The following is a 13,629-nucleotide window of genomic DNA, read 5'->3' as shown; positions in this document are numbered from 1 at the left end:
CGTGGCGGGCCAATGAGGCGGCGGGGCGGGCGCGCGGCGCAGACGGCGGCGAGGCTGGGGCGCGAGCGAGGTAAGATGGCGGCGACGCTGCCGGCCCCGAGCGGAGCCCACCGGTACCGCCGCCCCGCCGCCCGCCCGCTCTCCCGGCGGCTTCTCCCCACCCGCGCGGGCCGTGGGCGCCGATCCCCCGCCGGTCCTCCGCGTCGGCGCCGCCGCCTGGGCCCCCTCGGCTGCCCCCTCATGCCCGCCGCCCGCGGACAAAATGGCGGCGCCGGGGCAGCCGGGCGGCGCGAGGGCGCATGCGCGGGCCCGGCGCGAGGCGGGTGGCGGAGCACGTGCGCGGGGGGAGGCGGCCGTGCACGGGGATGCACCGAGGGGTGCGCGGGGAGGGGGGGGGCCGTGCATGGGGTGCACGGGGAGCTGCACCGGGAGGAGGGGGCCGCGCACGGGGATGCACCGAGGGGTGCACGGGAAGGAGGGGGGGCCTGCGCTAGGGATGCATTGCAGGGCGGACTGGGAAGAAGGGGTGCTGTAGCATGGGGTGTACTGGGAGGAGCGCATGCTGCACTGGGAGGTGTGCTGGGATGAAGGGGTCTCGTACTGGGGGTTCGCTGGTGAATGTGTACTGGAGGATGGGGTGCTGCACTGGGGGAGTGCAAGGGCGGCGGTGGGTATTGGGCGTTGGGAAGGAGGGGGTGTACGGTGGGGGCGTGTGAGGGGTCCTGCGCAGGGAGGAAGATGCCTGGCACTGAGGGACTGGAGGGGACGGTTCTATACTGGGCGGCAGGTCGTGCACTGGAAGGGAGGGTTCATGCCCGGGGGGGACACAGGGCCGGGAATGGAGCCCTGGGAGCAAGGGGCTGCGTGGGGGGTGGGGGGGTTGGAGCGGTTGCCTGCTGGGGTGTGGAGAGTTTGCGCAGAGGGGGAAGGGAGTCTAGAAAACATGCCCCTGGCCACAGCGCTGGCAGGCAGTGATGCTTGGTAACTCAGGTAAGCGAAGCGTGTTTCCCTCTGCGCAGAATCGGGGTTACTGTGAGGCTGAGTTCCCTATGAAACTATGTCCGTAGGCACAGTTTCGTCTCCCACTTGTCCCAGGAGGACCAAGAGTTTTATTCAGATGTTTGCAGATGTTAGCAAAGGCTGCTCTTCCTTTTTATCAGTTGTTTGTTTCATTTCTTTTAATTGGGTCTCTATCTCTCTAGGAGGTGTTGGCATGAACAGAATTCGGATCCATGTTTTGCCGTCGAGCCGAGGACGCCTTACTCCTGTGCCGCGGCCCCAGGAACCTCTGTCATGTGCCTTTACTCACCGCCAGTGTTCCCAGCCACGGCTGGAAGGGCAGGAGTTTTGTATTAAGCATATCCTGGAAGACAGGAGTGCCCCTTTCAAGCAGTGCAGCTACGTTTCGACAAAGAATGGAAAGCGGTGTCCGAATGCTGCGCCCAAACCGGAGAAGAAGGATGGGTTAGTATTTCCGTTTCCCAGTCCTTTGGTCTGTACCGTATAGAACTAAAATGGGCAGAAGCAGGAGTACTGTGGTGTGAAGGCGTGGGTCTGCAGCACGGGCGCTGCAGGTCCTTTTCCTTATTCTGCTGCTGTACTTGTGTTAACCTCAGACAAGTGATTTTCCATTTTTGGAGCATTGTTAGCCCAGCAAAAAGACACTGTGAGTACTGGAAGCTCCGCGTGGAGTCTTTTTGGTGCAGCAGGACTGTCAGGCTGCTGCCCTCTGTCATCGGAAGGTGGCTGTGCTGTTCCAGGAGCCCGGGTGCTTTGCAGGAGCTGCAGCTGCATCCACGTGGTGCTGCACCTGAGCTAACCCTGGCAAACCCGAGTTGCCTCTGTCTGTGCTTATGGTTAATCCTCAGCACGGCTACTCTGGCCATGTATTATTTGGAGCTGATGACCTGGTTGTGCTTGTTGTTCCCTGATGCGTGTAAAATGTTCCAACTGTTACGGATGAAAGAACCTAGAATAATTATTGACACCCAGTAAACACGTCAGCAGCACTCAGTTACAGTCATCGGAGCATCGGCCTTTATTTCCTTCCCAGAGGTCACTGAGATTCGAACACTAGTAGTCTTGATTCTGCCCTTGGTGCCTCTGCAATAAAAAGGATGCATCTAACGTGGGCCCGTGTGCTCTGTACGAAAACTTAAAGTCCAGTGTGAATGTTTGGAAGCAGAAGAGTTTACATCTGTGGCTTTTCTGCTTAAAAAGCCCTTTTCTCTCCCTGCTGCTGTGCTGTGTGGCTGCCAGCTTCAGTGCCAGAGGTGGCATTTGATGGTGGTGTGTGGTCTGCGAACCACTTGGGGCTCCCTGGTATTTCTGAACGATACCGGCAGCCAGTGAGAGTTAGGTTTTGCTCGGGAAGGATAGCTGCGGAGGGGGGTATGCCTTTCACAGGGCAGGGAGTGTTTCTCACTGCATCGCTTGTTCATTTTGCTGGCTGAGAACCTGGAGTCATAACGTGTTTTTGATTTATTTGCTCAGTGTGTCCTTCTGCGCGGAACATGCCCGTAGGAATACTCTGGCACTCCAAGCTCAGATGAAAAAGTCCAATCCTGGACCTGTAAGCGAGACTCTCCTTTGCCAGCTTAGCTCTTACGCCAAAACAGAGCTGGGCTCCCAGACTGCAGAGAGTAGCCGCAGTGAAGCCAGTCGAATTCTAGGTAAGAATTTAACGTGAAAACCGGTGGGAGAGAACCAGGAGTTCTCTTTTTTGTTTGGAAATGCCAAGAACATCACTTATTAAATCCAGTAGCAGAGAAAGGATCCTGGGGTCTGTGGTCAAAAGATCATGTCGCACACCCCTGTGGGTTTCGCCTACAGTGACTGTAGATAAGTCACATCATAGGTATGTCACATCACCAGACCAAAATCTTGTGGGTTCTCTCCTCTTACTGTTGCAAGGTAGAAGTGTCTGGAAGCTTCCCTTCTGGCTGGTTTAGTCTCCCGCTGTGCCTGTCAAACACCGCTGTTAGATGTGTCTGTTCCCTACGGCACAGTGGTGAGCTTCCCATCTTGCAGGGTCACTCGGTGGGGAGCCGGCAGGCGGTTAGTGGTTCCTAAGTAGGCAAGAATGTTACTCCACAGGAGCTGTATATTTTGGCTGCACATAATTAATTGGTGGGTTTCCTGTTGTACCATGTTGCTCACTCTCATTGTGTTGGGGAGAAGTCTCTCTTGGAGAAGAGACGGAGCCGGCTCACCTCTGCATTGCTGTGGAAGAGCCTCCCCCGGGGTCCCCGACTGCCCCGTGCTGGAGTGACGAGCGCTGGGAAGCAGGGCAGGGTCCTGTCCCTCACGGAGACTTGTCTTTCAGATGAGGACAGTTGGAGCGATGGCGAACAGGACCTTATCACGGTGGACCAGACGTGGCGAGGGGACCCAGACAGCGAGGCTGACAGCATTGATAGCGACCAGGAGGATCCCTTAAAGTAAGTTGGGCTGTGGTGGCTCCCAGCTGGTTACATGTGTCCTGCAGAACGCCCTGAATTCAGTGCGATACCAGGGTGGATGGTGGTTATATTAAAAAGATGACGGTATTAATGATGTTGCAGTTGGACTTTGCGTCTCTGGTGAGTTGTTAGGCGTGAATACTTGCAAGTCTTGGACTTGGTGGTTCTTCTATGAAACATTTGCTGTTGATCCTGTTTCAGTGCAGAGTAGTCCGTCTAGCCAAGTATTTAGCAGCAGTCTGTGGGTGGTCTCTTAGCTTTAAAAAAAATTCACTAGTTCTGTTCCTCATCCACTGATCCGTCTAATCAAACCCTGCTCAGTCAGTGTTTCAGGTAATGCCCACGTTATTCGGTAAGAACAGCCCTGAGGGGTTCTTTGCAAAATTTACCCTGTTTGTTTGGGTGCTTTTCAGGCACGCTGGTGTATACACAGCCGAGGAGGTGGCTTTGATCATGCGAGAGAAGCTGATCCGCTTGCAGTCTCTGTATATCGACCAGTTCAAACGACTCCAGCACCTTCTGAAAGAGAAGAAACGTCGATACCTGCACAGCCGCAAGGGAGAACATGAAGCCATAGGCAAGTACCGGTACAGGTAGTCACTGATCCATATTCATCTGGCCATGGGGCGCAGTGCTTCTCAACAGACGCAGAACTCTGCATTTAAAAATGCTTTTCTGTTGCTTTTTTAGAAGCACATTTAATTGCAGTGCTAGCTTTGTAAGGGTGAGAATTACTGTAGGATTGAAAGTGGGATGGAGAAGGTATTTCTGTGGCTGGCCTTATGCCCAGAGATTAGTATCATTTGGGTTAGAAAGGTTGCCGGATTTCTTTGCTCTTCAAAGTTTGCAGTGTTGTCAGGAAATGAGACTACAAAGTTAAGTCTGAGACAAAAGTTCTTTTTTGTATGGGATTTCCTGTTTTTGGTTTTATAAACAAAAAATTTATTCATCTGTAAGGTCCTGTCTGTATCGGCAAAGGTTTGTTTCTGTAGTTATGCTAGTATTGCTGTAATGACATTCCTTCTTAGCACAGATGCAACTTTCTCCTGCAAAAGCGCTTTTGCTCGGGTTGGACTCTTACTGCACAGAATATGCTCTTTTAGGCAGGAATTTGTAGTTCAGCAGCTGAAGAACTGCGTTGTATAACTGGCTGAAAGCGTTACAGTGCAAAGAATGCTTTCTCTAGCGTAGCCTCTATAATAGCTCATCCCGGAAAAGGGCATTGTGCAGTCCAGGCTCAAGTAAAAATAACTGAAAGTTTTATACATAATAATTTTGTAGAACTTGTTTTTGCAAACCAGTAATAGAAAAACAGATGCTGAGCTTTGCCCTGTAATTACAGCTAGGAATGCTTACGGGAAACTTCCAGAATTTGCACATGAGTAAGCTGAAACTTGACAAATTTTATATTCTGCCTGCAGAAATCACAGTATACTTTTGACTGGTCAAAGTATTTTAAAAGATGTTGTTTAAAAATATTCTGTCAGCCCAAGTATTCCTTGTCTGCACAGAGCAACTGGGAAAAGTTTCTGGATGGAGGCTGCTTTGTCATGCTCTTATGTAACCAGAAGATGTGCTTCCTGTTTATATGTGCAAAGCTCGCTGCTAATTCACTAGATGCTTTGACATCTGTGTCATTAGTCAGCTGTTGGAGCTCTCGACAGCTGATTTTGGCTCTCGGTACCAGAAAAATAAAATCGGTATCATTTTCTTTAAAAAGCCCTATCGAAAGAGGGGGGTGTTGGCTTAATCGCGCTGGAAGAAGGTGGTAGGTGGGGGGTGGTACTTCCTGATCCCTCCCTCGCTCCCCTGCAGGCAGCAGCCTTCTGACGGGCCCAGAGGGGCTCATGGCCAAGGAGCGGGAGAACCTGAAGCGACTGAAGTGCCTGCGACGCTATCGGCAGCGCTACGGCGTGGAGGCCCTGCTGCACCGCCAGCTGAAGGAGCGCAGGATGCTGGCGACGGACGGCACGGCCCAGCAGGTGAGTGTCCAGCAGCGGCTGGGCCGAGAGCTCGGGTCCCAGCCTGGTTTGAGTTACGGCCTCGCCGGGAAACTGGGCCTCTCCTCTCGCCCCTTCCTTGGAGTGCTCCTAGGCCAGATCCCCTGGGTTTCTGGCCCTGTCAGATTGCCCGTGGTCGTGCTCAAATCTGAACCCAAGTCATGCGTGTGCAGCAATCTCTTTATCAGCATTTTTAAATTTAAAGCATTCCCTTAGCCAGCTTCTTAAAGTCGGAAGATAAATCTGGGAAAAGCCATTCTTTGAGACATCCTTCTGAGGTGATAACGTTCTTTGTATTGAAATTGAGGCTTGTCTTACTATCTCAGGTCTGTCTAACAAAAGCCTGAATGAAAAGGACATAATGAGGAGTGAGAATCTGCCGTAGTGGAACTGAGAATTTAATCTTGGCATGTTTTTGAAAGCAGAATGCAAAAATGCTGTATAGCCGAGGGGGTTTCTCTGGAAAAGAGCCAGAAAATTTTCCAGTGCAGTTCTGAGCTCTTCTTTTCGACTTGTTTGCAGGCACACACCACTCGCTCCAGCCAGAGGTGCTTGGCCTTTGTTGATGATGTTCGATGCTCCAACCAGTCTCTCCCGATGACCAGGCACTGCCTTACCCGTATCCTTTGATCTGCCTGGGCTGTCTTGGGCTGCGCTGGCAGTTTGAAGTGTGCCTGATCCTCCTTTTTAATTTGGGCCCTGAATCAAGGCCATCGGTTTGCTGTAGCCGTTGGTTTCAAGCAGGAGCCCAGAGGAATGTGTTCCTGTGGTATGTTGGCCAGTCCAGAGCATCAGAAGGGAATGGCCGATTCACTTGGAAGCAACAAGACAACCTCATCAAGCCTGAGGGATTCGCAAGTAAATTTCCGGCCATTTTAAAGGAAGGTGGAAGCGAGTTCACTCTCGGTTTGTGAATTACTGCTCTTAAGAGGCTTGGCTACCGGTGCTGGGGTGCCAACAGCCATCCAGATTAGAGCCTGCCAAGCATCTATGCGAGTCCCACTGCGAGCAAGTGAGTAGGAAGAGATGCTTGACTGTTGAGGCACTGCTCACGCAGTGGATATAGGAGGACCCGAATGAGGGAGTAGCTTTTAGCCTGGCTGGGGCTGCCGTGGGCCATCTCGCTCTCACTGGGACTCGTTGAAGGTGCTGGTCATTTAGAATGAAATCCCACACTGAGCAGTGCTGCCTGCCTGCTGCGTCACGTGTGTCTCTGAACAGCTTCGGGCTGTTCGACTTCCAGATACGACCTTGGCTTTTCAACGGCTGGCTCTGAATTTCCCCCTCCTCTCTCCAGCCAGCGACATGGGATCCACAAGCCAAACCTTGCCCCTGGGTACATCTGCACAACCCTTACGTGGGATTGGGTGGATATGTCCAGTAACAGGTTTGGATTGTGTCTCGAGTTGAGTTAGCAGCTGTTGCTGGTGTGAGTCAGGATAAACTCCAGCGCGCTGTCCCAGAAGAGAGCTGGCAGCCAGGGGGATGATGAACTCTTCATTTTGTTTTGTTATTAAAGTTGGCAGACTTGACTCCAACTATGCGCAGGGAGCAGTCCAGGGAGCAGGAAGCTGCCATTGTTTCTCTGTAGTGACCATATATTTTAAAATAAAGACAGGATAAATACCTTTAAAATGGTTTGAGCAAGTTGCTGTTTGCAGCTGGCCGACTTTGAGCAGTGCAGGCAGAGAAGGGAGTGGAAAAAGCGGGGTTTTATTTCCTTGTGTCTGAGCGTGTCAGCTGACTTTTACTGACACAAACAAGATTTTACTTTGGTTAGTCCTGCTGAGCCGATAACATCTGCAGTCTGCTCTGCTTTGTGCATTGTCAGGAGGCTCTTGGGCTTTGTTTGGTTTTCAGAAGCTTGATTGTTTGTGACAATGCATTAAAGGGACCGAACCCAGCTGGGTTGTTGGGCTCCAGGTGGAGCTTGTGATTTTGTCAGCTTGGCAATTCATGCTTTTTGGCTACCAATAAAGTAAGCGCTTGATCTGGAGTCATTCAGAGAGATTAGAATCTGGCTCCCCACCCTGCTGTTCGTACAGAGACAGTTTTCTGACCACATCTGCCCTTGAGTATCTGATAGATTTGGCTCTTCTGGGTTGGGCTCCGTGCTGTTACTTCTCGCACAGATTATGGGCTCCCCAAAGCCTGTCTGGGAATCTTGTTAGTGTATTCGGAGTTGCCTCAGTGCGTGGAGGTTAGAATGCAGTGGTAAATTTGAAATCTAGTCAGCTTAAGAAACTGGGTTAAGCTTGGCGTCCTTTGCATTTTATGTGGGTTTGAAAGATTTTTTTCGCTCCCTCACTGCTTTGTGTGAAAAGGAAGCTGTAAAATGAGCTTCGCAAATGTCAAGAACGTCAGTATGGCTAGTTATTTTGGTGGGTTTGATACTGAGATAGCTGACTTGCAAGACTTGCTCCATACTTGAAAACAGCTTTGGCACCAAGCATCAAATCATCACTTGAGTGGAATTTCTGTCACCGAGTGAACAGCCCAAGAAATAAGCTTGGTCGTTCTTTGCAGTAGTGAGTAGAAAGCTTATGATAGCCAGTAAAAACCTGGTGTATGTAGACCATCGTGCTGCCTTCAGCAGTGGGTCAGTCTGTCGTTTTGCAGGGTTCTTGTTCTCTTTTGTTGGAAGAAGATGGGATTCATTCTCTAGCTGTTGTCTGCTGGTGGATTGCTCTGTAAGTGAGGTACAACTGGAGCAGAGTTTCTGTTTGTGATTAAAGGCAGGAAATCCCATTTACACCTCTGGCAGGAATAGGTTTTCCATGGGGAAAGAAAATGTACTGGGAAGATAGAAATACCGGAACTAAATTCCTGGCTCTGGAAAAAGCATTGTGCATGCTAGTATCTCTGCTGCGTGTTAGATGTTAAGGCTTGTGCAGATGCCTTTTAAATGGATGTCTGCAAATAAAAGTAAGTCTGTGCATTTGTAATATCTTCCATCTGAGGATCTGTGAGTGCTTTACAAGTATCCAGCTAAGTCTCCCCGCCCCCACTGCGAGGCTGTCAGCGTTGTCCCCATTTTCCATCATGTAAGTAAGGTAATTTGGCCCACGTCACCGGGCGATCAGGGTGCAACTCTGGAGTCTAGACTCATGACCATGAAGGAGAACTGTATTTTTTTAACACTGTGATCCCTGAACGGTGGGGTGGGTGGGGAGCTTTTATGCTCTTGGATGTTTTTTCATACCTTGTCTGCCATACTGTACGAGTTTCCCTTGACTGTCTCTTTCCAGACATCTGTCAAGATACTAATCAGACTCTGTTTAAACCGTGTCAAGGATCAGAGGAAGTGCCGTGCAACAAGCCCGTTCCTGTAAGCCTCTCCGAGGATCCGTGCTGCCCACTTCATCTCCGACTGCCTCCTCAGATGTACGTACCTGAGCAGGTACTGTCTGTTCCGGAGGAGCTGGAAGCTGCCCCCACAGATCTGTACTTGAGCGCTGCTGAGCTCCAGCCCACGGAAAGCTTGCCCCTGGAGTTCAGTGATGTAAGTCGGAGCAGTCGTGCAGTGTGCTCTCGTATAACCTGTCCGTGGCATGCAAGCAAGGTGTCCGGCAGAAAACCTTCCTGTGAAGGTTGCTGTTTTCATTACATGTTATAAAGTCGCCCTAAAATGCTCAGGGAGGAGGAAGAGTGGGCTGTAGTGCAACGGATCTGGTGTCCCCTCGAGGAACACACGTGGGCATCGTGTAAAGCTGCTGCCTCCCAGGCAGAGTACGTGCAGCTGCACAGGTCAGCCCTCTCCTCGGAGAAAGCCCAGGGCAAGCAGGACCCAAGTTGTGAGGGACTCTCAAATAATTCAGTCATGTGGCATCAGCATGCTCAACCCAGTAACGGGAGGCTAAGATGTTAATATTTCTCATCACTTTCCTTCTGCCAGGAGCTTAATGTATGAACTATTTTTGTTCCTGCTGGCTTGGGGAAGAATCATCTCTTGAAAAATGTGCAAGAATGTGAAGGGTTTGGGAAACGCTTGTTTTTGTAGTGTTTTGAACATGATTGGTGACTGCTCCTTTGGAAGGGCTACGCTCTTGTTTAAATCCGTATTTAGAGGCTTTTTAAAAAGCGGATTTTTTTCCTTCTCTTCCATGAAGAATACATGAGGATTTTAATCCCCAGATTATTCCGATATCCTGCATGGATGTTAAGCCTACATGCTTAAAATCCTCTGAGATTTGTTTAAACAAAACTACTGTGGTCATTTGGAGCTACTGCTCTGAATGAGACGTCACTTGCTTTAAAATTTGGATGTCACCAAGATTCCTGAGCGCTTTCATCAGCAGGCAAATCGTGTAACCTAAAATTTGCTGAAGGAGAAGGGTTTTCCTGCAGTTCTGGAGTCAAGAGGATGTCAACAGACGTTGCTTTAACACGAGAGACCATGTGCCACTGATTCGGTGCCTTGAAAGCCCGTTAGTCTGGGGCTGCCTGGCAGGAGCCTAGTTCAGCCGTAGAGCTGCTGTGGAGTAAAGACTGGATCCAGCGCCCACTGAGGTCGGGGGACGCTCCCACTGACTTCGGTGGGCACTGGACCGGAGCCCAGGTCTCCTTCCTGTGGGGCTGAGCGCTCGCGAGGCAGAGCCAGCACGCCGCTGTATGTGAAAACAGTCTTTGTGGGAGATGTTTTTTCAGGTCAAAAATGAAAACCATAACTGTATGCCCCCCCTCCCCTTCAAGATGCTTCTCTTGCTCTGTGCAGGGTTTCAGTAGCCGTTTGGGTAAGAATCCAGGGGCCTTAATTCTGCCTTTTCCCCCCTTGTACTCTGAGCCGGGCATGGATGTGAGCTGCAGAGTAGCTGCCCACTTTGGAAGTGGCCTTACTGGCGAGTGCGACTTCTCCATGCCGCTACGATAAGATAGCGTGTGTCTGCCCTCCTTCAGGACTGCATTGAGGGCCTTTCATGCTGGAATTTCTCCTGTCGCAGGCACCTTGTGAGGACCCTGCTTCCTTGCTCTGAAGGGATTCAGGGCTACATCAGTACATGGCTGTGCAGAGCCTGTGTTTTATCTAGTGCAACGCTAGCCTGTTAAAGTGCCACTCCGGAGTCACAGACATCCCGCCTTGATGTCGAGCTCCCTCCAAAGCCAAAACAAATACCTTCCTCTAACAATAGCCTCGGAAGAATCCCAGCCTCTCGCGTCAGCGGTGTTATCAGCACATGCTGCAGACAGCAGCAAGCGGGCAGACAGGAGGAGTAAGCTTGAGACTGTATATGCCAGTGTTGTGTGTCAGGGCAAGCAGAGGGCTCTGGTGAGTCTTGTCGGGGGGTGAAAGTGGTGAGTGTCCTAAGGAGATCAAAACCAGGGCTTTTCACAGCCCTTCTGGCTGCTGCAGGAATGCTTCTGCCATCTGGAGCGGCACATCGCGTTTGGGTCTGGACCTTGTGCCCCACACCTCGTCTTCAGTGGGAGTTCAGCGTTTCCAGCCCGGATCGCGCAGTTTCTGGAAAAGGAGGGCCCCTTAGCTGCGTCGCACCGGGACGCTGCGGGCGCCACAGCCGGCGTTCCCAGCTGCCGAGGGCAGCGCGGCCTCTCTCCCTCCGGCAGGGAGTGCGGCTGGCACGAGGAAGGGGCTGGGATTCCTGGCGGCGTGATACCCGCTGCTCTGATTTCCTCCTCCCCTGCCCCTAGGGTAAAGCCGAAGCAATGGAGCAGTTTGCTGCCTCTTCCTTCCCTGGTGTTAGAGGAGACAGGCTTTTACCGCTGAATGCTGTAATAAAGCATTAATTCAACAGGATCTGGAACGAGGGTTGCTCCTGCCTGCCCCGTTTTTGCGTGCCGTGTTTTCACGTGCAGGCCCCGCCGGCTGCGCTGGCCTTGGCGCTCCGGCTCTCAGCTGGGCCGAGCCCCTGCCCTTCTGCTGGTGCTCCTGACTTGCAGCCGAGCTCCTGGGCTTTGCGCGGCAGGAGGAGTGGGTGACGGAGAAGGGCTGCAAAGAGCCTTGCTGCTGTCTCCCATGGCTCCTTGGGACCACTCCTTCTGATGGGCCGCTCCTGGTGTTTTCTCTCTTAGGACTTGGACGTGGTGGGTGACGGCATGCAGTGTCCCCCGTCCCCTCTGCTCTTTGATCCTTCTATGGCCCTCGAGCAGTCAATCAGAGACGTGGCCGAGGCCCCCATAGACATATTGGCCCTCGAGGAAGCTTCCCCAGCAGGCATCCCACCGCAGATGGTGCCGACGGACAGAGGGAGCTTGTCTGCCCACGTCTTCTCCCCAGCCGCGGAGCCTCCTGCAGAGCTGCCTGCACAGGTACAGCCAGGAGAACGGGCCGGGGGCTTCGCGCTGTGAAGCGCAGCTCCTTCTCCAGGCCGCCCGTCGCCTCCGGAGCTCTGTAACGAGCCGAAGATGAGCCCTCGGGGGGAGACCTGCCCCCCGTTTGCAGGCCCGCTGGGCCGGCCAGGCCCTCAGGCGGCTGCTGTCCCATGCAGCAGAGCTCGGACCCGCTCGGGCAGCCCGTTAAGCCCGGTCTGGATGGCGTTAGGAGAGCCGCGAGGATGGGAACCAGAGCTCGTCCGTGGGGCGGCGGCAGGCTGCCGGCGAAGGACAGGCAGCCGCCTTCTCTCCATGGGTGGCTTCGTGCCACTGCGTCTTCTGTGTGTGGGATGGGCGTCGCGGGGACTGTCTGGGAAGCATTAGGGATGTCTCGGCTGCAGGCTGGGGACGGGGACAGTGGCTTGACCTGCTGTGGGAACCCCGTCTTCTCCCATGTGGTGAAATCATCTCCTGGGCAGCGGGCTTGTGCTTTCTCTCTCTTCAAATAACATTTACTCCACAGTGCTCTTTTGAGTGTGATTTTTCCACTTCTAACTTGCTCCTCTTGGTGTCCTGCTCGGAGCCCGCGGCTTGCTCGGGAAGTGCCACAGGGTGTCTTCTTTGGAGGCGTCCTCGGATGCCCCGTTCTGTGTCTGTCGTCATCTCGGAAGCTGGTGTGCAGCTCGCAGGGGTCACGGCAGCCTCTCTCCTCCGGGAGCTGAGTGTGCTGCTTGGGTGGGGGGGCCGCGGCCCCGGGGCGCCCACCCCCCAGGCCCTGAATGAAGGCCATCGGTTTGCCGTAGCCGTTGGTTTCAAGCAGGAGCCCAGAGGAATGACGTCTCCCAGTCTGTTGGTGTTCCCATCCCAAAATGGAACGGCCAATTCGTTTGGGAGCGACAAGGCGCCACGGGCTGCCCCGGGGACACCTGGGGCTCCGGCCTTGCCTCCTCCCGGGGCTGGTCCAGCTGCAAAGCCCTGGGAGTTGCCCGCGTGACCTTGGTTTTTTTGTTCCAACAGAGTCACCTGCCGCTGGTGGGGTGCTGGCCCGGGCCGAGGGATGACAGGAGGCCGGAGGAAGCCACGTCCTCTGCCCAGGCCCACGGAGCAGCCGCAGCCGCCAACGGGAACCTAGAGCCGGCGTCCGTGAGCTGAGACTGGGACCGAGTGGCCTAAGATCCCTCGTGAATCCTCTCACCGAGCCCTGGCAGCCCCTAGGCAGGACACACACGTTATGAACACGCAGAGGCCGGCGCGACCGCCCGGCACCTTCCCAAGCTGCGGCTCTGCCTCTGCCGGAGAGATTCCTGGAGCGGCGGGGCCTGAAGCGCCTGAGCGGGGGCCCACAGCCGGGCCGGTCCAGCCCGTCCTTGCCTGCGTCCCCGGCTCTGGCTGCCGCGGGTGTGGTGGAGCCTGCCAGGGCCCGCTGGCCAGGGAGAGTCTGGTAGCAGCGGGGGGACGTTGGAGGTGTTCAGGGGAGGGATCCTTGGGTGACTTGTGGGGAAAGGATGGGGTGGTTCTCCGTGCTCCCGAGTGAAGCTGTGGTCTCCTCGGAGGGGTGAGATGTGCCGGTAAGAAATGGCTTTGCAGGTGAGGAAAGGATGTCCCGTGCGTGGCACGTCAGGACAGTGCGTGCGCTTGTCGGAGGCCTGGTCTGCTCCTCGCACGCTCCCGTGCACCCGGGCAGATCCCGTAGCGGCGTGCCGGCTCGGCTCCGGTGTGCCGCGGTGCCCTGCGGCTGCTGCCACCCCAGGCGGACTCCTGACTGGCTTCGGTCTGCAGGCGCTGATCCCGTGCGTGTGTGTGTGAATGTGCTGTGTAAAGTTGTGGGTTTGCGGGAGGAGGTTTCCCCTCCCACAGGTAACCCGGACAATAAAGAGCAGCAGATACTGAGCGAAGAGCTT

The 13,629-nt window shown here is 53.9% G+C and overlaps 1 protein-coding gene and 2 non-coding genes across 6 annotated transcripts; all 3 read left to right on the top strand.

Annotated features, from left to right (window-relative positions):
- The first annotated feature begins 17 nt into the window (after positions 1-17).
- On the top strand, positions 18-13,618 carry KANSL2 (KAT8 regulatory NSL complex subunit 2). 4 transcript variants are annotated; one of them, XM_064498554.1, is made up of 10 exons: positions 18-70; positions 1,203-1,464; positions 2,494-2,672; positions 3,326-3,440; positions 3,875-4,042; positions 5,281-5,443; positions 5,984-6,080; positions 8,710-8,963; positions 11,489-11,725; positions 12,746-13,618. In XM_064498554.1, exons 2-10 carry the CDS (start codon positions 1,214-1,216, stop codon positions 12,878-12,880), a joined length of 1,599 nt encoding a protein of 532 aa, XP_064354624.1. In that variant the 5' UTR covers positions 18-70; positions 1,203-1,213; the 3' UTR covers positions 12,881-13,618. The 4 variants fall into 4 exon arrangements, with proteins under 4 accessions (XP_064354624.1, XP_064354625.1, XP_064354626.1 ...); XM_064498555.1 differs by lacking the exon at positions 18-70 and adding an exon at positions 91-113; XM_064498553.1 differs by lacking the exon at positions 18-70 and adding an exon at positions 902-990.
- On the top strand, positions 6,155-6,290 carry LOC112995796 (small nucleolar RNA SNORA2/SNORA34 family). The gene has a single exon (XR_003262254.1). It is a non-coding gene; the product is annotated as a small nucleolar RNA SNORA2/SNORA34 family (small nucleolar RNA).
- LOC112995797 (small nucleolar RNA SNORA2/SNORA34 family) lies at positions 12,498-12,630 on the top strand. The gene has a single exon (XR_003262255.2). It is a non-coding gene; the product is annotated as a small nucleolar RNA SNORA2/SNORA34 family (small nucleolar RNA).
- Positions 13,619-13,629: the final 11 nt, after the last annotated feature.

Source organism: Dromaius novaehollandiae, chromosome 28 (genome assembly GCF_036370855.1).
Source record: "Dromaius novaehollandiae isolate bDroNov1 chromosome 28, bDroNov1.hap1, whole genome shotgun sequence".
NCBI classification, from domain to species: Eukaryota; Metazoa; Chordata; class Aves; order Casuariiformes; family Dromaiidae; genus Dromaius; species Dromaius novaehollandiae.
The sequence above is the reverse complement of the archived record's forward strand: the minus strand, read 5'-3'. Positions and strand labels throughout refer to the sequence as shown.